This window comes from Gymnogyps californianus, chromosome 14, assembly GCF_018139145.2.
Source record: "Gymnogyps californianus isolate 813 chromosome 14, ASM1813914v2, whole genome shotgun sequence".
Taxonomy (NCBI): Eukaryota; Metazoa; Chordata; class Aves; order Accipitriformes; family Cathartidae; genus Gymnogyps; species Gymnogyps californianus.
The window spans coordinates 4,742,216-4,768,900 of NC_059484.1; the positions used below are offsets into that span (position 1 = coordinate 4,742,216).

The window sequence follows — 26,685 nt, forward strand, 5'->3', positions numbered from 1 at the left end:
GCATGAGACAAAAAAATGTTTTGCTGTGCTTTTTTTAAAAGCAACAAGCAATGCTGGTGAAGGGGACAAGGGAAGTAGTTTCAAAGGGGCAGAATACCTTTTCTATTGTTTCGGGATTTTTTTTTTCTCTCTCTTTTTAATTTTTTTTTTTTTAAATGCATGAGACAGCAGCAATGGGAGAGCCACCTGTTAGTGTTCCACCTGTCAGTACAACGTGGTTCCCGTCTGAAAGTTGCAGGTTTTGTGGCAGATCAGACTGCTTCCTTCATCTGTCTAATGCTTCCTTCTCCTAAACAAGCACTAATTACCAGCACATTACCACCGGCCTTAAGAAATGCAGTGCCCACACAGCTGAGGATGTGCCTATCTTTATAAAGGTACCCTCTTCATATCATACCTCAGTTCTACAGACCACAGAACATTATTGTCCTAATGCCTCCGGCTACTACGAAAAGTAAAATCTGATGGCATAAGTGGTTTTCCTCTTGTAAATCTGACATAGTCTTAACGTGTTCTTCATTGGGATGCATTGCATGTTGATCTATTCTGTTTGGCTTTGATGAAAGAGAGTAAGTGTGCCTTGATGAAACAAAAAACATTATTTGGGATTAAAAAAATGCTTAACTGAGTAGAAAAGAAATATAGTTGTCATTTTCCTGTCTTTTATATAAGCACTTCAGAAACCCTTGTGTACCCAAATTGGAGCTCTTATTTGGGAATACATAGGAGAGAGGAGAATGGGGAGTTTGGATTGTTTTCTACATTTGGGAAAGCATTACACTGAAGTTCTCTGTTGTTTTAGCATGATCAAATGTCTTCCACAAAGAGAATCAGTGCTGCTAGAAGTTGGCCTAAGATTAATGTCCAGTTTGTTTTTAGGTTCACATAGCTATCCAATGAGAAATTTGGACTAGACCTTTAATTGCTGCACAGAGAAGCAGCCCTGTGTCACTCCAAAAAAACAGGATCAGATTTTTCCTCTGATACTGACATTAAAGCGGCCAATGAATACTGCACTCCCAGGTCTGGGGGCAGATTTTTTGGCCCAGATATTTTCTGAGTGAATAAAATATGAGAAAGTCTTTGTGTAGCTGGTGCCTTGGGTTTGCTTTTCAGAAAGTGTTTTATTCCCTGGCATGCTTTCTGCAACATCTAGTGAACAGCGGTGGAGCCTGAAATAATGTATCAAGAAGAATTTTCTTCCTGAGATGAAGCTGCTCTAGTTGCAAGGCATTCCCAAGCGAGCTCCCTAATGAGTGATAGATGGGAAAAATAACAGGAAGGATCCTTAAATGTTCCAAGTTTTGCATGAAAAATGATAAATTTTTTTGGATGCTATGTTTGGTACCTAGCCTAGAATTCTCCTACATTTTGATTGTGGTGCCTTCAGAATGACACAGTGAGTCATAATATTTGACATTTGGGGAGATTTTCACTGGATCTCTAAGCACTTGTCAAGACTGTTGAGAAGAATACTTTAAGAAGAATTATGATTTCCTTTGCGAGTTTATGAAACTCTTTCTTATTTTTTTAAAGCCTGTTTCCTTTTCTTCAAAACAACAACAAAAAGAAATAGAAACTTCAAAAGTATGTATTGACCATTTTTAGTGAAAGGATAGTTGAAGGCATCTATCCACACTATATTCAGTTATTAAATGGTCTTCCAAAAATATTTCCAGCTTTAGATCATTGAGTTCTTCTAATGTCACCAGCCAGTTACTTTTTTTTCCTGTTTATTTTCACATAAGATTCGTAGCACACAAGGGACATGAGGAATACCAAGACGACGAACTGGCAGTTGTCCAGGCATCGTAGCAAGTTCTGACCTGCTCATGTTCCTGCTGCCCAAAGGCCAAGGGAGTCGCTTTGCTTGTTAGTATTTGGGAGGGTTGGTGGGCTGTGGATTTGGAGATTGCTTAGTAAGCAGACCTATCTCCAGTTCTGCCACCTCAAAAATGTGTTAATAGCTGTCCCCAATGACAGCTATGTTCATATTTGTAAGACTCGAACGTCTCTAGTTGCTTTTGAGGAGTAACAAAGTACAATGGCAAACCTCAAGTCCAGTGAATGATCTGTTTCCCTGGTTCCCATGGATTTGCAGCACTCAATTTCATTGGCATGTCGCCCTTCTTGAGCTGGATACATTCATTACATTTGCCCAAGATTTGTCCAGGGGGCTGTAAAAAGACTTGGTAGTATCTAAAAGTGGTGGCTTCCTGGGATTCCTTGGCTCCAGATGGAACTGGTTGTCTTTTAACTAATACTATGAACAATAAACTGTCCACTGCAGATTGCCATGCCAGACTTTTCCGGTATTGCCAAACCCAGCCCACTAAAGGTCATGACGGTATGTATGGCACATGAGTACAGGGTTTATGCTGGTAGTACCCTCTCTCGTGGCTCCAGGGCTTGTATTCTTGCTCCACTTTCTCACTTATGCTTGACAACTCTCAAAAGCAGATATATTAGATGTTCCATGTTTGAAACAAAAAAAAAAATCTAGTAATTTTTGCAAATAGGTATTATACTTCCATTCTAATATGAAGAGTCAAATAAAGAGCTATGTAGCTTGTACTGTAGGGAGGCTGGAGATGTGGGAGAAATAACCTGAAGGAGCGAGCTGGGGGTGTTAGCAACTTAAACCATACCTGTCACCACCAGAGTCATCCTCAAAATTGTGCTCTCAGTCATCCCTGCCAGATCACAAGACTGATAAAAGATGGACGGTTCTGATGTGCATTTTCCATCTGAATTTTGATCTTTGTAGTTTGCTTGGCTTGTGTTTTCAAGTGTTTCTCAGTAGCCACTAGAGTTAGAAATGTCAGGATTTTTGAAAATGGAGTTTCTCCCAAGACAGGTGGAGCTGCAGCTTCATGAACATACTGCTAAAACATTGCCAGCCCACCAGTGCCTCCCATGTTATCTTTTTTCCCACACTGTCCACGTGGCTTGTTGCTCATGTGATGGTATGTATCATGTATAGGCACACAAAGTATGCATAACCTTGAAACCCTGCAGATGTGGTCTTCTGATATAGCTGCGTAGGGGACTTTGGGACTGGAGCTTTTGGGGGTTTCCATGTTGAGAGTACCTGACCTTTGCTTTTCCTGCAAGGCTTTGGGAGGTGTGGGGTAGGTTTCTGTTGGTTTCTTGGGAAGGCAAAGATTTCTGTGGTCTTTGGCTGGATCTCAAATCCTGGGGTACTGAAGTGTGACCTAATAATTTAGGACTCAGAGAAGGGTGGTATTTAAATAAACTGTCTGGGTTTGAACATTCTAGAACTATTAATTATTAAAATTTATACAAATCCAGGGAGGTGCATGGCATGTAACACACCATACCTAGAAACAGCTGAGCTGAGCTTATACGTGATGGATTTTTTTTCTGAAAAGACATCATCTCCTGTGAGCACAATAGAGCTAGTACTTTTCTTATAAATAGTGAATGTTTTATAATTGCATGCAGTCCTAAAGCTGGTTCCTATTATTGAGAGTTGCAGAGGTTGGGGGGCGGGGGGAGGGTTTGTGGGTTGTTGTTCTTTTCCAGAATGATGTCCAATCAGCTTCTTTGGTAGAGTATTAACTACGGCTAAAATATGTTTCAGTGTGAAAATGTTATGGTCTAATGAGCAACTTTGCTTTTGTGTCACTTTCTTGCTTTGATATAGGAGGTTCTGGGTCAGGAACTGCCCATTTGATCCTTAGTCTGTCTTCAAGTGGAGTTTATATGTCAGTACTTTTTATACCAGCCTTTCAAATTCACGTGATAGAAACAGTACAGTCAGTATAGGTCAACGGAGCCCAATTTAATGAAGTCTCATGTGCTCTCACAAGCAATATTGTCGCTTCCTGCTGAACTACTGAGCTGTCTCCATTTAGGGAGATTTGCCATCCCTGAACATCGTGGCTGGAGCTGCTTCAGGATTATCCAAGTTGTGTTACAGCTTTATTGCTTTTCTTTTGCCTCAGGTGAGCTGTGTGATGATGTGATTAACCACTGTGTTCCTGATCTAAATCCGTGCCAACATGAGTCCAAATGTCTTCCCCTTGACAAAGGAACCAGGTAAGCGTGTGTGTATGTTGGTCTCCACACACTGGGCAGATCCATCCATTGGCTTGACTAGGGTTGAACTAGCAATGAATTTGGGGTCAAAATCATCAAAATTAAATGCAAATAGCACAAGACTATATATCCTTCAGACCATGTCACATTTTAATTTTAATGCAACCATACATACTTCTCTAGCTTTCTGTGGTTTACTTGAAAATAATGGTTGTACCCCCAGAGCAGAGAAATTATTCTGGAATAGAGCATGGCAAAAGGAGTACTTCTGGAACCGTTACTGCAAAGTATCTTATCCTGCATCAGAAACTAAGGACAGTTTCCTTATGTGTTCCTTAGAGCATCCATCAATTCAAGCAGCATAACAGGAGCCTTAACAGATGTAAGTCAGCTCTCAGCCCGTGCTGGCTCGGTGTTTAAAATCCAGTCCCCATTCTAACTACTGAGAAGGGAAAGATAAACTTGTGGCCAGAGCATAAAGCTGCAGGTCAGGAGTTTTCTGTTGTATTCCCACTTTAGCTGTTGCCTTCCGGGACGGCTGGCAGTCTTGAGGTGCACTGGCAGATGCCGGCCTTGACCACAGTGGGGCTCCTCTCCCCATACTTCCTCGCCTGGGCAGCGGCAGGAAACAGCTGAACTGGACGGCTCTCACTCGGGAGCCACCTTCTTCGTTGGCTGCCCAGGCAAGCCTCGCTCAGCTCACATCAGATTTTGTGAAGTCTGTGTTTGCATTTGCGTGTTGGGAATGACACTGACTGTTTCACAGGGGCAAAATAAAGCCTCATGTTTTAAATGGCAGTAAAACATCTGGAGATTTGGGGGTTGGGGTGTTTTGAGAGGTGCATAGTAGCAGTGTTCATCACTTGCCTGAAGAGGAAATTTCAGAGCAATTTAGCAAATAGAGACAGTCAATTGAAAAGTCAAGCTCTATGGAAAGCTTGTCAAGAAAAGATCTTTGAATCAAAGAAGTAAGAAAGGAAGACAAATTCAAGAGAGTTCAGTGCAGTGTGAGCTGTGTTCTGCACTTTCACCTAAGGCCGTTTTCGCAGCCTCGATGCAATCCTGGGTGCTCACCGATTCCCTCCTGGGAGGGAGGACTGGGGTTCTGGCGAGGGATGCCCTCACCCAGCACACCCAGCATGTCACAGGGGAGAGACAGTAGCACTCTTTGGTCTTCCTGGTAACTTGCAGTTGGGGTCAGATTGTGTCCTGTGAAGCAACCAGCATGTCAGAATAGTGTAAACTGATACACATAACATTCCAGGATAGTTAAAAGGAAGTGAACCAAAATTTTAGAGATGCTGGCTGTCTCGAGGGCAGCTGAATCTGTGCTAGACAGTCAGTCTGTACATCTCAAGTCTTTCTTTTGGGTGAAAAACCTCCAGACAGAAATGTTTCCAACTCTTGAGGAAGATGAAACTATTAAATGATTAGGACAGTTCCTGAAATGATGCACAGGGACTGGGTAAGGAGGTGTGTACTGGTACATAAATAGTCCCTGACATACTTTCCAGCTTTCATTCCTAGTTCATCCATCATTCAGCTAATCCAGTAGCTACATCATGCAAATTACCTTGTGTTGCTAAATGTATGAAGGGATGGAGACAGCTGTGGTCCTGAATGGTTTTACCCTTGCTGGAAGCATTTTCATACCTGCCACCCGAGTAATTTGAGTATATAAGGTACTTTTGCTTGCTTGCTTGCTAGAAAAGTGTTCTTCACAGTGAGGCCACTAACCCTTGAGGGGAGCCTAAATGACTACTTGTAAGTATTTTCTACTACTGTTTGTTGCATTATTCTTCCCACTATTCATAGAACGCTACACAAAAATCCAGAATTTCTTTACTTCTTCTGTCCCATTTTGCTTTCTAGCAGGCAGACTTGAGAGATGAAGGAGCCTGCCCAGCCTTGAACGTAGATTTGTCCAAGTATTGCTTTTTCTTTCATACTTTAATTGCACCAAACCATTCAGAAATGGGCTGAGAGCCCTCAGCAGCTTTTGCAGTGATGTGTGGTTGCTGCTGGGTCTCATTGAAAACAACCACCTCCGGTCCTGTGCTGGTGCTGATGCCTTGACCAGTTTGATCTCCTGACCTTTGCTGTACCATACTTAGCACGTAATGGTGCAGTATAATGCCACATGCCGAATGAGTCAGGCTCATGCACCAGTCCTCCGCTCTGCTTACAGAGGCGGAGAATATTAATGGCAGGATTCAGGCTTGTTCCTGAGCTGACCATCCACTTGTCAGGTTTGTGCCCTGGGCATGTGAGTAGGACACACCAGTGAAGAATATCGTAGCAGCAAGCACACCAGTCAGTCTGTCTGTCCTGCCTTCAGCTCTAGTCGGTCTGCAGCTCTGCAGAGGGAGGAAAAGATGACAAAGACAGGAAAAAAAATAGGAAGCCAAGTTATTTATTGATATGAGGAGGGAAATTCCATTCTGGCCCTGCAATAGAAGCCATGATTCACGGCTTTAATACAATAGACATTGAGTGCATGCAGATGCAAATCCCCTCGGATAGGCCAACATTTTAAATACCACTAGACATGTTTTTAGGCTCTCTCTGATACTGGGAATGTTGCCATCTCTACAAGGCTGTAGCAGAAAACAAGATTTCAACTGTACTGGTGTCAGATAGTCACTGGGAAATGAGATAACTGATCTAATCGCGTAAATTACTCTCTTACCAGGATTTGAATATGAAAGTTTCTTTGTACCTTCTTTACTGCATCATACTTTTACTGATACTCAGTCACTTGCTGGCACTATGTGGGATAGGGATGTAGCTAAAATGCCATCATTCCCTGGTGGGGGAGACCTTGGGTTTCTAGGAGGAGGCTGGGTGAGGCACTCGTGGCTGACTTTCTCACCTGCTACACTCCGGGCATGTGTTTTTTGGTAGCTTCAGCCTAGCTGTGACACACTAAGAGCTCAGAGATGACTGACCCAAAAAGAATTCCATGTTTCTAAAGGGAAAGCCAAGCTTGGAAGCAAACTGGACAATTTCAGTGTGTGTTTGGCTGCACAGAGCTCTTTGCTTTCTAAGCTAAAATTGCAGGTGGCTTTCCTCACTTCCAGCCTCCACATCTTTATTGTGCTGTTACTATAGAAGAAGAGTAGCTTTCTGTATGCCAGAAAAAAAACCAAAACAAAAATCAACGAAAAAATACCATTTAACACAATGAAATGACTTCTAAAAAAATAACTTCAGGAAAGGAGCATGTTTTTCCATTCACTGTATTGATGTTGGAGCATGGTATAAATATACTTTATTATTCTAAAGCTTGGAATTATTACCTGACAGCTTAAAATGCTGATTTAATGCAGCCCTGCAGAGAAAAGTGGTGGTTCTGTCATTACTGAGATAGCCAATACACATCATAAAATTGATGCATGGCAGCCCTGAATAAGGAACTGCACATCGTTCATTATTACATCACTTTATATTAGGACTGCAGGGATCAATAAAAAGCAACAGGATTAAATGCTGCCAATTCCCCCCACAAAGTCTTTTGATTGACATTATTTGCTTGCAGGTGTGACTAAAATGTTGCCAAAAAATGTTGCCCACTTCTTATGGTTTGGGGAAGGAACACTTTTTGCTCTGTTTTGTCATCTCCATTATGTTAATCACAGTATTCCCTGAGCCACCAAGGTGTAAAAAAGCCATTCAGGCATGCAGAGCTGGAACATCAACCATCCTGTGGCTGCGGAGGGTCATGATGGGGGCCTCTCCCGTAGGGAGGATGGAGAAAGAAAGTATATGCATCTACATAACGTTATCCATCCTACAGCCCGCAGGTTAATAGGCTTTGCCCTGTTTCCTCCTTTTTTAGCCAGTCACAAGCCATGTTTTGAAATGGAGACTGAAGGCCACATTCTTCTCAGTGCTTGAGCTAGGTGGTTACTGAAGCCCTGATGCTGTGGCAGCCATTCACTGGTCATTAGCACACACAGGACCTGCCGTTGCACTCTGGCAAGTTTCACCCAACTCGCTGCCTTGCCCTCGTGAGCTGGGGAGCAGCCAGGAGCCAAACCACACTGTCACTCGGAACCAAATTCAGCACAATGACTGCTGCCTGGAAAGCGGAAATATCTTTCCTCATCAGGCCCCAAGTGTCCAGTTCCTCTGAAGAGGTTTTCCACAAGGAGCCTTCTCCTGCACTTACCCTGCCAGGGTGCTGGCAGGGAGGAGGAGGAAGCAGCCAGCAGAATAGGTTGGTGGAGCAGTAGTTTCTCTCCTGATGCCGCCTCCCTCAACTTCATAACATCTCTCCTCTTCCAGCTCTCGGTGGCAAGGACACTGGGTCCAAACAAGGGACTCTAGCAAGAGCACAGACCTCTTTTTTTATTGCTGAAGTTAACTGTAGCTCTTGCCTTGTTTTGGTTGAAGTGATACGCCTTTTGTTTTCCAGATGTGCAGTAACATCCAGCTGGGAGGACTAAAACGTGTTTTATGGACTAAAGCGTGTTCATGACTAAACATTGTCTATACTATAGATTCAAAAAGGGGCTGTTCAGCAATCCCAAAAGATCTGTTCCAAGTCAGAGACTTTGGGATGTATTTTCTATTGTCAGGTTATAAACTTCTGCAAGGCTTATAATAGAAATGCTGATGCAGCCTTCGTAGAACAAAATTGAGAATTGTATAAAATAAAAAAAAAAAGCCAATGTCTGCAGGTTTGGGTGCATCCTATTGTGTTGCTCCTATGAATGGTGTTACCCCATAGCAGCAGGTACACGCTTCGCCTGAGTATCACCACAGGAAAGGACAGGCTTCAAAGACAACTTTGCATAGTTTGCTGTCTTGCAAATGAATGGCAAACAGGTAGTGGTCTCAAAACTGATGGTCATTTTCTTTAAATTTGCTGAGTTTTATGGCTTGCTTGGAGATTGCTTCCATTTGGAAGGTGGAACCTTACTGTGCTCTGTGGAGCTGCACAGGGCCAACCTCAGACACTCAGCAGTGTGCAGCTATGATTGGCAAAATCATAGTCTGAGACATCAGAGCAACTGCCCTTGCAGAATATTGCCCTTTGAGTCTGCAAGGTTAGGGAAGATGTTGTCATCTTTAACATAATTGGGAGACCACTATCTGATCACCCTTCTCCACAGACTTGGCTGAGGAAAAGCAGTAGTATGGTATTGCTTTGCTCGGCTTGAATTTAAGCAGAGTGCAGAACCTCAACTGCAGACAGACAGGAGAGACTTGAGCATTTCTGATGGCAGGAATTGTGCTTGATGTTTCCAGGAATAATTGCTAACACCTTTCCATCTCAAAACAGATTGGTGCTAGGCTGCCTGTGTGCGCTATTGTTGTGAATGTTGAAACAAGCTATTAACAGTGATCTCTTTGTATTTCAGATGTGAGTGCTTGCCGGGTTACAGCGGAAAACACTGTGAAATAGATGATGATGACTGTGTGGGCCATAAGTGTCGCCATGGAGCTGTCTGCGTAGATGCAGTCAATGGCTACACCTGCGTCTGTCCTCAGGGTTTCAGGTACGTGAGGGTCAGCTCCCCCCTCGGACTGGCTTCTGTACATAGTGCTGGGGCACTTTCTTTAATTGCTTTCATCCTCAGAGCTAATCAGCCTCTAGATGTGGTATCGATCTGTCATTCCTACGTGAATGGATGGCTCAGTGCTTCAAATCTTGTAGCTGAAGTAGGTCTTAACGAGTTAACTGTATACAGGGGGTTGACAATTCTTGCTTTGAAAACAGCAATTTGCCTTCTGTGCAGTGCTGTGTTAGTTTGCCGGCCTGCCTGCCCCAGCCTTTCCTGGTAAAACACTAGGTAATACACTCACATAAATTATATGGAGATAAACTCTGCGTGCGCAAGAGTGAGCAAAGGATAATAAAATTACATATATGAACCCTCAGACCTGGCTGCAAGAAAACACGAGTCTGAAGATTTTGTGCCAGTATCTCTGTCCCTGTTGGTGGATGGCTCAGTACGATTTGGGCTGTAAATTTCCAGTCTCTGATTCTGACAGCGGCCAATATATCTGACTCCTGGAAATCTCTCTGTCTGTCACAGATAAGTGTGCTGCTCCAAATGGATTCACTAATCATTGCCTGAGGCTGGATACTGGCTTCCTTCCAGCTAAACCTTTTCTGTGTTTGAAATACACACATGAGACAAAGAAGGAGTACCTGAAAAGATCAGTCTTGACAGAGCAGAAATTGCACGAACACTTATAAATCATTTTCTCTGCTTTGTATCTGCAACTGTTTTCATTCTTCTTGCTTTCATCCTTGCTGGTTTTTGGGGTTTTTTCCCTCTCAACACACATTTTTATTGCAAAGCAGACAGCCTTCCCTGAATAGGCATTGATATATAACATGATGTCAGCCCGTGGTTTCACAGAATCAGACTTGTTATTTACAGGATATCAGATATCCTCTGAATTTCAAATTCATACCCTTTTCGCCATGTTTCATTCTCTGCTTCAATCCTTTTGATGGCCCTAGGGATCTTGCAAATTGGTGACTAGTAAGGATAACAAGTGGCTATCCCACAGTGGAATTGTAAATGCTCAATGTTATCTTATTGTTAGAGTTGAGAAATGGGATTGCAAAGCCATATCTGGAGTCAAGGGTATCTCAAGCCTGTCATCAGATGGTAGTGACTGGGAGAGTTCTGCTGCAGGTCCCCTGATTTTTAAGGCATGTCAGTACTAGGCAGTGATGAATGTCAGGTTTTTTTCCCAAGAAGGCAGGGTCACAGTGTTTGGCAGAGATGTTTTGAGTTGTGGCACAGTTGAGCGGAGCAGCAACCCTACGGGTTGGCTGATCTCGCACCAGCGACTTCAAGAGCAGAACCTGGAACAGCCCAGCCTGCTCCCTCGCTCAGATGAGGGGGTTTCATTCTACTAAAAGTCCTCCAAGAAGAGGAAACAACTTTCTACACAAAGCTCCAAAACTCAACTACTAGCTTAGACAGCACTTCATAGCCCAAGGTAGACTTGTGCAAGCAAAGTAATCCCACTGCCTGTCAACAGCAGAGCCAGGATTAACTTGAGGTCTCCTGTCTGCTTTCTTTTTTTCGCACTAGTACATGCCACCTCCCTAAATTTCCTGTGCAAGATGCAAGGGAGCAAGGGTCTTTTAGGAGAAAAACATCACAGTGGGCACTAACAGGCTCCCTCTGCCCAGGCGGAGAGCAAGCTGAAGCCCCTTGTGTTCTCCATGCGGAATAGTCCCTGATCTTGTTTGATTTCAGGATTAAAATTCTGCTAACAAAACATGATCTGCTCATTATTCTTTCCATGACTCTAGCCTTTTGTAGTTTAAAGGCCTGCTGCTCTGAAGGGAGTTCTGATTTTTTTTTTCCCCCTCTTAAGATTGCAATTGCAAAGATGTTGATTGACAGAGTTCAGCCTTCTGATGTTCAGGGCTATAGACTCAACTGTTCACGAAGCATGCCTCAGGCACTGGGCTGTGCGGCAAGGAGAAAACTTTGCAAGTATTTGAAGGCTGCAAGTGTTGATGAAAAGGAGAGAACACAAGGGGTGGTCTGACAAAAGTAACTAGGAGACCTAAGATGACGATTAATAAAGTTTTTTGGCTAAGTATCAGGAATCATTTCCCAGCAGTGAGTTTGCAGAGTGACCTCCCAGTCATCTGGAGCTTATGCTGTTGTAATAAATGCATAGACCTATAACGATTTTATGGTTGTCACTATGCTGTACATCATAGCCACTTGGAATCACACATTAATGAGGATGTTAAAACTTACATCCTCGCATGGTTGAAGAAATGGCATTCCGGTAATTCTTAAATATGTAGGGCCTCATGCGCACAATGACGCGCCTCTGATGACAGCCCCAAAAAGCAATAGTACCAACACGCACACGCCTGTTTTCCCATCTTAGCATTTCCTATTTACTGTTCATGTGCTTCACGCAGCACCTTTCCTTATCATTCAGCAACCTTTTGCAATTACATAATACACTTTCTTCCTGAAAAGTTTTCAGTGTTTTCTTCCCAAAATAACATTTGTTTACCCCCTGCAGATGAAAACATTTTTGAGAATTTGTGAGCCCCATTGGATAAAACCTAACTTATCAAACCTTCCCTCTAGCAATCAGCCTCACAGTAGTGTTGTCCTGATAAATGTTGTTCTAGTGGGGATGCTCACATTAAGGCTGCTGAGCTTGATAGAAAGCACTGTTCCTCCATGGTGTAGATGCTTCAGAGTTCCCCACTGGGATAGTTTGCTGCAAGAAGAGCAGCAGTGATTATTTAAATAAATGAGATCATACCAGGCAGAATGGACTTGGCCAAGCTATGCAAGTTAGGCTGTGCTCCACATTCCACTACCAGGGAAATAAATAGTATTAATTATTTCTAAAAATATATTTTAAAAAATATTTTAAAATAAAAAAAGAAAAAGCCTTGACAGACACTGTTGCTAATGTAACTTCTAGATGCCAGTAGCAGGACAGCTGCACTTGTAAAGCCACCCACTGAAGGGGTTTCACAGCAAGGAAGGGTTGTGCAGGAGCCGTACTGGGAGCTCAGGGAATCTTTCAGAGCAGCACCAAGCACAGACACACTGGCTTCTTGCAACATTTGCTTTCTGTTAGTGGAGGCTGTTGCGGGTCGCGTGGATTTTTTATTATTATTATTTTTAACTTCCATGAAATTAGAATTATATACACTGACTTTTCTTCTGCTTTCTACTTGTCGCTCACAGACAAAACAAAATGATTGGTATTAGGTAGAACGAAGCTAATGGGCTGGGTTAGCAGTGCTCCTTTCTGCTAGTCACCTCTGGAAAACAATTACACCTGACATCAGGCCAGGGGTGACAGCCATCTGTGGGGTCGATCCTAGTTTGATCCCATTGCCGGCTCTCCTGACATGTTTGCCAGCCAGCCACGAAGCCCTGCACTGGAGAGAGAGATCGCACACTTAATGAAACCAGGCTTTGAACAGGAAAGTGCTCCAATGGGACAGTCCACTTTAATGCCTGGCTTGCAATGGGGACGTGGCGCTGGTATGTCCTCAGCTCATCAACCCTGGCTGGGTCTGACTGCTGTGCTGATAGGCAGCTGCTGCAGTAACTACCTTAAATTGGCAAGAATTGCTCTCTGTGTATCTATCTCCCCATGAGCTTGTTGCTATTTTTCTAATATTCCCTTGTTTTCTTGGAAAGGGGAATCCAAACCATCTTTTGCTCAATGGTGCTATGCCCCCCGAAGCGCTCACCCTCCAGGAATGGGGTTTGCCAAGAAGCTGCAGCAAAGGGTCTCGCTCAGGAAGGGAAAGTCTCTTAGTCTATAACTAATTCGTAGTTTAAGATGTGTTCACAAAGAAGTGTTCCCATGAACAAATTTACTTTGAGAAACATATCAGACTGAGCAAAGAAAACCATTTCTCATTGTGGAGGGTTGACCCTGGCTGGACACTATCACTCCCTTCCTCAGCTGGACAAGGGAGAGAAAATAAAACGAAAGGCTCGTGGGTCAAGATAAGGACAGGGAGAAATCACTCACCAATTATCATCATGGGCAAAACACACTCAACTTGGGGAAATTAACTTAATTTATTGCCAATCAAATCAGAATAGGATAATGAGAAATAAAAACTAAATCTTAAAACACCTTCCCCTCACCCCTCCCTTCTTCCCGGGCTTAACTTTACTCCCGAGTTCTCTACTTCCTCGCCCCGAGTGGCACAGGGGGACGGGGAATGGGGGTTTCGGTCAGTTCGTCACACATTGTTTCTGCCGCTCCTTCCTCCTCAGGGGGAGGACTCCTCACACTCTTCCCCTGCTCCAGCGTGGGGTCCCTCCCACAGGAGACAGTCCCCCACGAACTTCTCCAACGGGACTCCTTCCCACGGGCTGCAGTTCTTCACGAACTGCTCCAGCGTGGGTCCCTCCCACGGGGTGCAGTCCTTCAGGAACAGACTGCTCCAGCGTGGGTCCCCCGCGGGGTCACAAGCCCTGCCAGCAAACCTGCTCCAGCCTGGGCTCCTCTCTCCACGGGGCCACAGGTCCTGCCAGGAGCCTGCTCCAGCGCGGGCTTCCCACGGGGTCACAGCCTCCTTCGGGCATCCCCCTGCTCTGGCGTGGGGTCCTCCACGGGCTGCAGGTGGAGATCTGCTCCACCGTGGACCTCCATGGGCTGCAGGGGGACAGCCTGCCTCACCATGGTCTTCATCACCACGGGCTGCAGGAGAATCTCTGCTCCGGCGCCTGGAGCACCTCCTCCCCCTCCTTCTTTCCTGACCTTGGTGTCTGCAGAGTTGTTCCTCTCACATCTTCTCACTCCTCTCGCCGGCTGCAATTGCTGCTGCACAGTAACTTTTCCTCTTTCTTAAATCTGTTATCCCAGAGGCACTACCACCGTCGCTGATGGGCTCGGCCTTGGCCAGTGGCGGGTCCATCTTGGAGCCGGCTGGCATGGTCTGTATCGGACATGGGGGAAGCTTCTAGCAGCTTCTCACAGAAGCCACCCCTGTAGCCCCCCCGCTACCAAAACCTTGCCACGCAAACCCAATGCAGCCATATGCAGTTATTCCCCCGTGCTGTACTGCCTGCCGTGCTCCCATTTCCACTGCTGCCCACTGTACTGACCCTGTACGTCTCCTCCAAATACTCCTTGGAGCAAAGTAAATGGGGTTTATTGATTGCCAGCAGTATTGCCTGCCAGACTACGTTTTTGAGATACATTTGTCTAAATGAATAGATTGGCTTGTCGCTATGCAAGATGATGCTCTTCTGGTAGAGGTTATTTGCCACTTGGCTGCTGGGGAGTGGTTTGCTCCCCCCACCCCAAACCCTTTGCTGATAGTATTAGCAGCCTATGCCTGTGCCCACATACAGCGCTAAGTGTCACCCGGGCAGTGAGGGAAGATAAGGGGTCCCTGTTAACCACAGCTCCCTGCCCCTTAGAGCAGCGAGGTAGCAATGGGACGGGCATGGGGAGGCTGGCTGTGAAACATCACTGCGTCCTTGTGGTGAATAAAAGAAGTTTAGGGCAATGCCATGAGAAAAGTGTTGAAATGCAATTTATCCTGAAAAGTACCAAGAGGTGGCTCTGGCTGGGAAGGAAACATCTGTCTGTCTGTGTACATGAGCACAGCCAGCCCCGAGTGACAGCAGGGCTGGAGCAGGACAGTCCCTGCAGGGTGTGCTCACAGGGCAGCGGCGAGGGGCTAGCGCAGCACTGTGCTTTAGGCCTTGGAAATCCCCAGCAGTGTTTTTCACCCTCCTCATGCGTATTCCTGTGGAACACATTTTTGTTTGCCATACCCACGTTACCATGTACAAGGCCAACGTACAGATTTGGGCAAAGTTAGGAAGCTGGTTAGGGTATTCCATGCTGTACAGCAGCTGTGGGGAAAGGAGAGCTTTTCTGGCCTTCTCCCAGGTGCAAATCTCAAATGTTTGCATCTTTCAAGGCATTCTTGAAGTTTGCCTTTTGTAAAAGTAGTAACGTAAACCCCTCTGTCTCTTCTCTCAGACATGATAGAAAAGCAGAGCAACTCCGTTGCTTTTGATGCAGTTCAGGCTTTAGCCCATCCATATTTTGTTGTGTATTTCTCTCTCTTTCGTGTTTCCCAGAGGCAGACCAGAGACTGGTGTGTGTTGGGAGAACAGGGACAGGGAGAGGTTTGGGCTCTCATTCCACACAGCGCTAAAGATAGAGCCATCGTGCTCTGTGCAGAATTTCACATGGGAAAATGGAAAGCAGTCGTCTCCATTTCCTTCTGTTACAGAGGCAGCAGGTTCTGATCTCTGTGGCTAAGGAAGATTGGTCTTGAGTATGTTGTGGTTGTTTTATTTGCTGTTCCTGCATGTCTTGTATTGGTACTATTTACTGCCGAGTAACGGCTTGGGTTTCGATTCTAATTGTATCTAGGAAGGTTGCCTAGAAATTCACTGAGCTTCCAAGTCTCACCTGCTTTACTGGAGAGGAGTGAGGCATTTGGCATTTTTTTGCTTTGTTTTTGTAAGAGTGCTATTATTCCACAAAGCGCTCCCTGAATGGCAGGAAATTCCTAGTGGGACAAGTGGGATTTCACTGTTCCAGGACTGGGCTGATGGGTTATTCACTGCGTGAATGGGTCTGCCACAATCCTCTCCTGGAAAGCCCTCTGCCCCTGTGCTGACGAACGCTGTGTAACACAGAGAGATGGTGCAGGAGCCTGAGCCCACAGCCCTCGCCGCAGCTATCCCCACGGCATTCCCTGCAGCACAGCCTGGCGTGCGCTCCCTACTCACCAGCTATGAATTTTTCATCATTTTACAGTCTACACGTTTTCAAGCAGTCACAGAACTCGATGCAAAGAGTTTATGTTCTCTCATAAGTACAAAACAGGTTTGTTGGGTTTGGACAGTGGCTCTAATGAGAAATTTGGGGTATAGGTGCAGGGGCATACCGTGTACAGCCAGCCAGAGAGCCTGGCCCGGTCCCTTTGCAGTACCCATTGATTGCACAGGCCCAGTGGGCATACTGGGCAGAGATTTTTCATTTACTTTTTGCATTTTAGTCTGACACATGACATCACTGTGAAAGATTACTGCAGCTTTTTGCACTTTCTCCCTTTTCCCTGCTCTGTCTATGCTGGTGTCGATATTTCAGTGTAGCTGAGTCATTCCAGCAAATAACCTGTGCGGCGTGCAGCCATGCTGAGCCCAGGAAGGCAGCCTGGGGACTGAGCCATCGCTGCTCCTGGGCGATGTGGCCCAGGCCTCAGAGGGCAGAGGTTCCCGCATGTGGGTTTTGCTCAGCCTCTTACATAGTTAAGACTGAACCACAGTGCTTTCCTCCAGATCTGAATATGATTCGAGTTCACAAGTACTCAGACCTGGCATTTGTTTTTCAGCTACCTCTGATTCTGGGAGAGCTTCATTTCCTTTGCATTTTTCTGATCCAGGACATTGCCAACCACAAACTCAGCTAAAATAAAGTTAATGATCCTGATGCTGTTACAAACAACCAATTCAGGGAAGCTGCCCAGCAAATAGTGTGGTATCAGTGCATCGCTTCAGAGACTTTTTAGCAGTTGCCCATCTGTTGATGATACGCTCTCTGATATGCAGTAAACCAAGTGAGGAGGCTTTAAAAAACACTAAAAATAGAGGATTTTCCCCTCGCTTGCCACTTACAACAGCAGAGGTAGACTCAAATCACAAAGCCTAGGATGGGGAAATCTCAGGTTTGGGCTTAAATGGCTCCCAGTTTTTGCTGGGAACCTCTGCATGGCACAGTGTGGGATGGAAGCTGTTTTAGACAGACTGCTGTACCTTGCAGAGCTACATAACCAGTGCAAAGTCCAGTACAAATTGCTTTCAGTATTTGAACTGGCTCGTTCAGACCCAGCGTGGGGATTTCTGTACAGCACTACGCTGTATAGCTTTCACACAGTAAAGCAGGCACATGGTAGCTGAATCACAGAGCTGCTATACCACAGTAGTAGTATAAGGTCAGCATCTGAAAATATTTCCTTCCTTAAAAAAATGGTGATAATTGAGGCCGCTTTTTCTTTTCTTTACCTTCTACAGTGGACTTTTCTGTGAAACTCCTCCGCCGATGGTGCTTCTCCAGACGAGCCCATGTGATAACTACGAGTGTCAGAATGGGGCCCAGTGCATCGTCGCGCACCATGAGCCCGTCTGCCGCTGCCTCGCTGGCTTTGCTGGGCAGAAGTGCGAGAAGCTCATCACAGTCAACTTTGTTGGGAAGGATTCCTATGTGGAGCTGCCATCAGCCAAAATTCGCCCTCAGGCAAACATTTCCCTCCAGGTATGTCACGCAGAACATCAGTCGCCAGCCCAGTGCTCTTCTAAGCAATAATACATGTACATGTATATATTTTTTCATTCTGAAGGAGCGGGGTCTGTTGGCCAAGATGCTGACAAAGTTAGAGTCAACTTGTGAGCCAGTTGTCTGCTCTAAAATTATTGAAACGTTAAGGAGCAACTAAGGCACCGCTGTACCTTTGTGGGCACATACCCTGCTTCCAGAATCTCACCACTCTCTTATTCCCAGACTGGCAATGTAACTAGAGATGATTCAGGAAACCTCCCTGTCTTCTTACTGATTTACAGCATTGTCTTTCATCCTGTAGAAATTAGTGCTTAATATTAGGACACTTATTAAAAGAGGCTGCTTTAAATGGCCTTTCCAGACAATATTTTGCTTACTCTTTTACTGTGCACATTCAGTAGATAAAAGGCCTGGGATTTTGTTACAGTCTTGTAGTTACACCTAAATTTGGTTTGAGGTCTAAGGTTCAGAAGGCAATGGAAAATAGATATCAAAGGTGCCGTGCCACTACTGTCATCTTTGTGGTTGTGCCTCAAAGGTATTTTGGATACTTAGTCCAATATGATATTTAAGTGATTTGGAAGTTATTTGCATTCACAATCTAGTAAGCATAAAACTGTTTTTTTTTTTTTTCCCCCTAATATTCCAAAGCAAATGAGGGAGTAATTTCTAACTTTATATGTTTTCTAATAAAGAGATATGTGGAGCACATATATGACATGATACATCTCTTTCTTAGGCCACTGATTGTTAATCTGGATTATTTCTATGCTAGATTCACCCTGCAAATGAAGCATAACATTTCAAAAGATGTGAGAAGAAAAATAATCCCTGTATGTTTATTTTATTGCATTTATTTTCTCAGTTTGAAAAGATTGTATTCCACAGTTGGAAATCATATTCTAGACTTACTTGATGGATTTTGGTTGTAATTAAAATACCAATGTCAAGACATCGGAAAGAGGACCGAATTTCCACATTAGGAATAGATTTTTAAAGGGTGGCTCCTGCAAAGTTTATTCTAATGAAAAAATTCCGTAATTAATATTTATCTTTTCTTTAATAGCTTGAGTATACAGTTCATATGAAAATGAAGCTGGTTCATGTATGTTTGAAACTCCAGTTTTTCTTCAAAATCCTCTTGTATTTAATATCACAAAAGAGATTCTAAAATATGGGTACTCTAAAATATGGCTCCCCAAAGGCTCCAAATACTGTAGGTCAAGTTTAAAGCTGAATATCTGGACATTGTCTTCTTAAGTGTACAAAACACGTTACATCAGCCATAGCTTGAAGAATAAAACTGATGATTACAGAAAGCACATGCAGATGACGTTCTCACTTCTTGTTTCCCAGGCTGAATATTATTCTTGCATCTGGTAATTAATCACTAGTGAATTAAAATCAGAATACAACATTGATTATTAAGAACAGATAGAGGAAATCTTATTAAAAAGTGTTCAAGAAAAAAAAAATCTTTTAAGGGCAAAAGGATAGTATTTAAATATATATAAAAATGCAAACAGATTTTTAAATTTACTGTTTAGTTTTGGCATTTAACAGCCATCATAAAAAAATAAGCACGAAATCTCAAGAAATATGTACTGTGAAAATAACAGGCAGGTTGTATCCAAAAATCCTATTTTGTCTCTTCTTTTTTTTTTTTCTTTTGTACTATAGGGATATTTGAGAGCTGGAGACTGGGAAAGGAGAGTCCTTGTTTTTTGATTCAGTGTTCAAGATCTTTTTTTTCCTTGATGTACATCAAAGCTAGAGGGACGAGGGCTACTCCATTCTTCCTGACTCTCTAAATGTCCCATTTGAAATCAGCATGACTTGCTAATAACTCGGGTTGAGTGAATACCTCATGGTTATGCTAGATGTGGGGACAGGTCCTTCCTTCCTTCTTTGTGTTCATAGAAAGTCTGTGAACAGATCAGCGCCTGCTGGAATTTGTTCGCTTGTAGTTGTGACACACTCCTCCTACTGCCAGAGTTGATTTTCTATACCTCCACTTCAAGCTGGGGTAGTAGCTGAGAAATAAATTCATGTGTCACCAAAAATACGGCAACAGTCTATTGACAGGGATCAAATAAATTGCAGCTTTCACCTCCTGAAAACGAGTTCTCATTTGAAACAAGGGAGCCATCCCTTAGTGGGAGGCCGACCTGTTTGTGTATGAGCCCACTCAATGTCACTAAGACCTTTTTGTGTCTCATGGCTCTTGCTCTCGTTGTTCATATATATGATTTATTAAATCATATTTGAATTGCATATATGATTTGGTTTGATTTTTAATATAGGTTTATTTCTTCTTTAATCATTCTCAAGCAACCTTACCTGTTTATTAATGTTTCACAGGTAGCAACGGACAAGGACAATGGCATCTTATTATACAAAGGAGACAATGATCCTTTGGCTCTGGAGTTGTACCAAGGACACGTGAGGCTCATCTACGACACACTGAATTCTCCACCTACCACAGTATACAGGTAAATAGCTAAGCTTTACCAAGACAGTTGATTTCCAAAAAAGATGGAGAGGTAAGATCTTTCTAAGAAATGTGCATGGGAGGAGAACCTTTTATTTTACTTCAAGGTATCTCTTTTATGTATGTAATTAGATAAGAAAACCCAAATAAAGACTTAGCTAGAGGCCACATGGTTAAAAATTGGCATTTATTGGCAATACCAGTGATACTGTGTCCTACTGTGATTGCAGAAAAATGTGTTTTCTCATCTACTGTAAAGATTTAGTTTCTGCTGAATGTTGTCCTTAAAATAGTTCCAAATAATCAGTTTCTTTGATGTTGCTATTTAGCATTAATTGACTGTACCAAGACAGAACAGCGACTGTGCAAATACAGGATTACACTGTGTCAAATAGGAGGAGAAGGGCTGAATTCCTCTACAGGGTGAATATTTTTGGAAGAACTCTTACCTATATTAGCAGTAACTACACAAACCATGAAAAAGCACAAAATACAAAGGTAAATTGTAGGGCAATTTGACCTTCAGACACTTGACTTTTGGGGATACCAAACCCACAGTTTTTCTTCATTAGTCTCAAGAAAGAAAAGCAAATGTAAAAGTGAAAACCATGCACAGAGATGTTTCCGTAGGAAAGAGAGATGTGCTGCTCATGTCTTCCACTGTTCCTTTAGCAGCCCTCTCCCAGGGTTAACTCCCTTCTGATTTTTTTTAAGCCCTGTTGCTCCAGTTTGTTCTGTGTAAACATGCAGTTGTGGCCGCATGGAGCCCTTTCGGGTTCAGTGCAGTTTCATGGCACTGTGTGTGCAGAAGAGCTGGATTTCCCAGCCCAGCTCCCTCTTTAAGGAAGAGCATCCTATTAGAGCAAGTGAAAGGATGCCACCAAGTATCGCTAGCCAGGACAGGCCTTGTACTTTTTCTGGAAAGTTTTCTCAGCACTTGGTAAAACTTGAGTCTTCCAGGGAGTCTTCTTTAAGGGGAATGGTGACTTGTTTAAGAAAATGAAAAAATTCTTTCTGTATAAAAGCAAATTGGGTAATACCGATGCAGGCATGTCACCAGGAAGAGCAATGGCTTCTCCACTGTGGGAATGAAGAAAGTAGTTTGTTAGTGGTTTTCACCAGCTGGATAGGTGTGAAAAATTTCTCCGTGTGTGGCTGCTAATCCTAATTGATTTCATGATAGAGCAAAGCTGAAGTTGTTAAACAGTTTTATGCCACTAATTAGAACATAGGGAAAAGCTCATTATGTGTGGGCAGCACAGGGGGTGACAGATCGGTGTGGATGCTTGCTCTCCGTTGTCAAGGGCAGAGCGGTGCGGTGACAAGAGCTGTTGCCACCATCACAACAACACTTTATGGATCTGCTGCCTTCTGGCAAAGTTGCCAGAGATGGCGAGCGGCAGTGTCCTCATTATTCCTGCGCCCTTCATATTGATCAAGGAGGAGGTCTCCATTCAGACTGACACCTCATTACCATAAGATTAATGGCCTGTTCACTGCATTTTGTACTGTGTGATCTGTTGAGATGGGAGAGAAGCTGCTTAATACGATGCCCTTTCTGAAATGTCACTCTAATCTTTTATTAGTTTAGGGAGTGGAGCAAAATGGGATTAGCATGGAGCTTGATGGGAAAAGATTAGGTTGATTGAGAAAAACTGCAGCTAAAGAATGTCAAAAAAGGCCTCTAAATAGATTAAAAGACTTGTTTTCCTTAAGGGCTGAGGAAGGGGGAGGAAACCTGCTTCTCTCCTTATAATCATAGGATTTAAGGGTAAAAGGCGTGAGTGGATCTGGTTTGACCTCCCTATATATCCTGTTTGACTTTTAGCTAAGGCGTAAGCTCTGTTTGGCTAACACATGACTTCCAGCTTGGCACCGAGTTTTGACAGGAAAACACCAAGTAATGGAAAATCCCGCATTTCCTTTAGTAGCTTGGACAATTGTCAGTCATTTCCATTATTCAGGCATTGGCCATAATTTCTAAGTTGTGTCGCTAATACCTTCTGGATGTTTTAGAGGCTTTCTCCAGGGAGATGAAAGTCCTTTTATACCTGGTACTGGCTCCCATGAGTTTATCTGTACTTTTAATTGCGTTGTCTCCTAACTTGCGTTTTGATGAAATGAATAGCTGATTCAGTGTGATGAATTTTACCTAAACCTTAAGAATTTGGGGAACTGTTTTCTGCAACTTCTACAATTTTTCATTTTTCATTAAAAATAAGGTTACTAGGAGAACCTGAAACCTTCAAATCTCAGCCTCACCATTGGTAAAACAGTTTGCCTTCTCTATCTCCTACTCCTTGCTGTCTTGTTTACATGCCTCATTTAAATTTCAATCTCAGCAGAAGTGGACTGTTTGCCTTTGAGAAGCTCTGTTGAAAGACCATTAGATTAATTGGCACAGGCAATATCAGGTGCTGCTATCCTCCAAAGGGGTCCACTTCTCAGAAGAGATGAGCAGTGCTTGGGCTCTTGTTTCTCCTCAGAAGAGTCTGCTAAAAGAGGAGGCGGCCTTAAAATACTGCCTGGTGGGAACTGTGCCAGCTACAGCTGCAGGAAATCTATAACTGACCTGGTCCTGTGTTGTAACTGAGATGTTTTGGTGGCTATTTCAGGTACTCCCATGATGGGATGTGGGAAGTCATTGGCAAGCCACATCATCTGTAATTCTTCATCACAGTCTCCATGATAAGATTTATTAATAGTACTTAAGAAGAGTAAAATTACCAAAGTACTTGGCTAATACAGGTAATATCCTGTAGGGATAAGATAAAACCCGTCGTCAGACAGGTTGGGAAGCCAGCAGCGAGTACGGCATACTTGGTGGTAGTTTTCAGTAGCATTCAGCAGAAGGGTGCTGGAAGGATGAAGTACGCAGTGCGTTACATTGCAAAACTCTCCCCCAGCCCCTTAGCGTACAGCCAGGATGAAGGTTTGTACCAGACCCGTGGGGTGTGTGCTCTGAGCTTACTCTTGTAGTGTGTTCTGCGGGTGGCCTCACTTTGCAAAGCTATTCTAGGAGATTGAGGGCAGGGATATGGCGTAATAGCGGATTGCAGGCACGCCGGGAAAGAGCAATTCACTTTATCTACTCCGTGAAGGCAGGTTGTCTCTGGCTGTTGGAGTGGACTTGTTCCTGTATCTTAGTTGCTCCTTTGAGCAGATTTAAGTAGAACTGCAGTACAAAGTTAGTCTGGAAAAGCGCAAGATTAACTCGCTGTACATTCAGATTTGCTTTACGTGTATTCATTCCTATGGTAAGTTTGGATAGAAAGGTTAAAGTTGACATTGGACTTTTCTTTCATTCTAGTCAGATAAAGGTCAGCAAATGTCCAATGGAAAAGGCTACCTAAAATACATGGTCATTTATCATCAAGTTAGAAAGAAGTACAAGTTAATGCATGAATATGCAATGATTGAACTCGCCCTTTTAAAAGAAAAGCTGACTGGTCTGTTATTGGAACTCCTCACCTGTAAGCTGCAGAATAACGGTTTCCTGGACGTCATTGTAAACATCTTACAGAAGATCCATTTTTGAAGTAGGATTCCTATTTGTTGTTTCTTTTATTCTATTTAATTATTCCATAGATGCACAAATGAGAACAGAAATCTGTTTCTGAGTGCTTTATTGACCTCCTGGTTTCTGCACTGGTAAGAGTTACTCTTCCATGCCATGACAGTACTTAGTACTGAGCCAACAGTGAGTTCTTGAAATAAAGTAAATCTTTTACACAGATACCCTACCTTAATTTAAAAATACCAACTGATGAGGAATGTGCTGCTTTTATTTACCACCATGGTCCAATTGTTAAAAGTTTGAATTAACAAAGACCGTCTAATTCTGTAGTTTCAGCATTCAGCCATTGATACTGGTATCTGTTTAACTGTATTCTACAGGGAGAGCTTCCTATTTTCAGTCTCTTTTCCTACATCTGTTCCTTGAACCAGAGATAAGACCTGACTTGTAATTTTTTTTTCTGATAGGTTTTATGCTATTGCACAGTCATATTGATTTGGATGCTAAATTAATCCTTCCTAATAGAAATGGAAAATAGAAATTTGACACAAACTACTGATGTAATTTGTGATGTAAATTGTGATGAACTCCAGAGTTCCCAGATTGCCATGTTGCATACAGACTGTCATATCTGGTAGAGAGCAAAATGCAGACGTCATTGGTGTAAAATCATATGTTTTCATGCAGGCTTCCTGACAGCAGTGAAAAAGGAGACAGTTAGGAAAACATAAGAATTAATTGTATTTGTCTTTCTGCAGAGCCTACACCCAAACTACGTTATAATTCCTTTTAGAAGTATCCTTGCATAATCTGTTTTCAAAAATGCTACATCATTAAAAATATTTCTTATAGATTGTATCATGTAGTTCTCATGGTCTGGCTAATTCTTACATAGCATAGAGGGATGTTCTTGTGGTTAAAGCAAAAGGCCTGAAATAAGGGAGCTGAAATTGTTACTGTATCTGCCTCATGTGATGACTGCGGGATGACAAATTAAATCTGGTTCTCTGTGCACAAAAAGTACAGAAATGCACAAAAAATAGAAAGTGTTTCAGAAATGTGCTGTGGGTCTCCAGAGGGTGAGGTTCCTTCTCCCGTCTCCCTCCAGGCTGTGGAGCAGCACAAGGCTCTTACCCCGGCAGCATCCGCAAACTGCCCGTGCCGTTCCACGTCGCTCAGCCTCTGCCCGTGGCAGCTGGCGCCCGGGGAGCCGCCCGTGTGGCCACCGGCACCCGTTGTCCAACAACCGGTCCCTGGCCATGCCGCTCCTGAACTGAACTCGGTAGTAGTCAAGGACTTTGGTCCTCTACTCGGATTTCATAGACTTCTCCTCTGCTCTTCTGGTGCTGAGGTTGAACAGTTGCTTTGGTGATGGAAGAACTTCCACATCTTCCAAAGATATGGGAGATGGGATTTTTGTGTAATCGCCTCTCTCTAGCTGCAATTGCTTATCCGCAAAAAAGCCTGGGAGGCTTCACCATTAATTCACTGCCTTCTAGGGAGGAATGTGCTGGAGGAGTGAAAGCATTAATTATTCTTAGGATCATTATTAGAGCTTGTCAAACCCAGTTTTTACCAAAAGTCTCTTTGCAGAGCTCACTGCATGACTGGTCCTTTTCTTCCTAATACCTTCATAGTCTGCAGCTTGTGCTGTGCCTGTCCCTGGTGGGACTCCTGTTTGATACTTCTGGATGGTCTCTAAATAGAGTGTTTTTCAGAGTTTTCTATGAGACATCGCTGAGCTCTTAACAATTCTGCATATTTGCAATTCATTTTATTCTCTCTATCACACACTCTTATTTTTTCAGGTACTCCCTAGGGATTTTGCATCAAATATAATGAAAGAAACCGGTATTAATTTCTGACCTGCACAGTAAAAGTTGTAAAATTCGAATGTATTTATACATCTTGCATGAGCCAAGGCAAAGGACAGATGAATTATTTTTTGCCTTTATAAAGGGCTCTGGTGTATTTAAATGGGACAAAAAAAACCAAGTGTGTGAGTTCTTGTCAAGCTACAAACATCACATTTCCCTAGTTCTTCTTGGATTTTTGTGTAGTAGGACAGTGAAAATGTAAGGCCAAGACCTTAAAATATCATCTAACTTTTATCATTAGGCTCAGAATCAAATATTTGCTTTCATGAAATTCAGAAACTTTCTTCTGCTGAGATGAAGCTTTAGAAGGGTAAAGTTTTGTCCTTCAGGCTGCCTAAGGACTTAGCAGGCAAAATCTTGTTAAGGTGAGTTATTTCTTTTTCTTTGTAAATCTCTTCAGTATCTCTGGCAAGAATGATAGTTTCTCATCTCTCCTCTCTCTCTCCTCACCTCCGCCCAGCTCATTCTCTTCAGCGTAATATCTGAGTACCCAGAAACACTGTGCTGCAGACCCACAGCTTTATTTCTAACCTTACACGTATGTGTAGGGTGTTTCAGAGTGAGGTGTTTTATCAGAAGGCGGCAAAACCTTTCACAAAGCAAGTCAGCGTTGGCGTGTCTGTGTGCCAGGTACAGGAAGTTAGGAATAGGTCATCGAAAGCCACTTGCCCTGTGGTAGTGACAGAAATAGAAGTTACATTCTCTGAGTGCCAGGTCACCTTCTTCAGGGCCCAAAATCTGGGGCTGGCGGTCTAAGTTGCACTCAGATGTCCCCTGTCAACAGAGGTCGGGCTGCACCAGTGCACAGGGGTGCTGCCAGCGTGCACGGGCTGCTGACTCGCCGGAAGACCCGTGACTGAGGCAGGCGCATGCTTGGCTTTGTCTTCCCCTCGGCGCTCACCATTGAACTTTGGAGAAGTGAAGCCACAGTCTGTGAAAGCAATAAA

At 43.5% G+C, this 26,685-nt stretch overlaps 1 protein-coding gene across 3 annotated transcripts in view; it reads left to right on the forward strand.

Moving 5' to 3' along the window:
* Positions 1-26,685, forward strand: part of SLIT3 (slit guidance ligand 3) — a 537,095-nt gene that overhangs the window by 490,484 nt on the left and 19,926 nt on the right. For all 3 annotated transcript variants that reach the window (XM_050905039.1, XM_050905038.1, XM_050905037.1), the window contains exons 30-33: positions 3,969-4,062; positions 9,429-9,566; positions 17,589-17,829; positions 20,215-20,345. In XM_050905039.1, the coding sequence (XP_050760996.1) occupies positions 3,969-4,062; positions 9,429-9,566; positions 17,589-17,829; positions 20,215-20,345 (604 nt within the window). The remainder of the gene's footprint in view (positions 1-3,968; positions 4,063-9,428; positions 9,567-17,588; positions 17,830-20,214; positions 20,346-26,685) is intronic.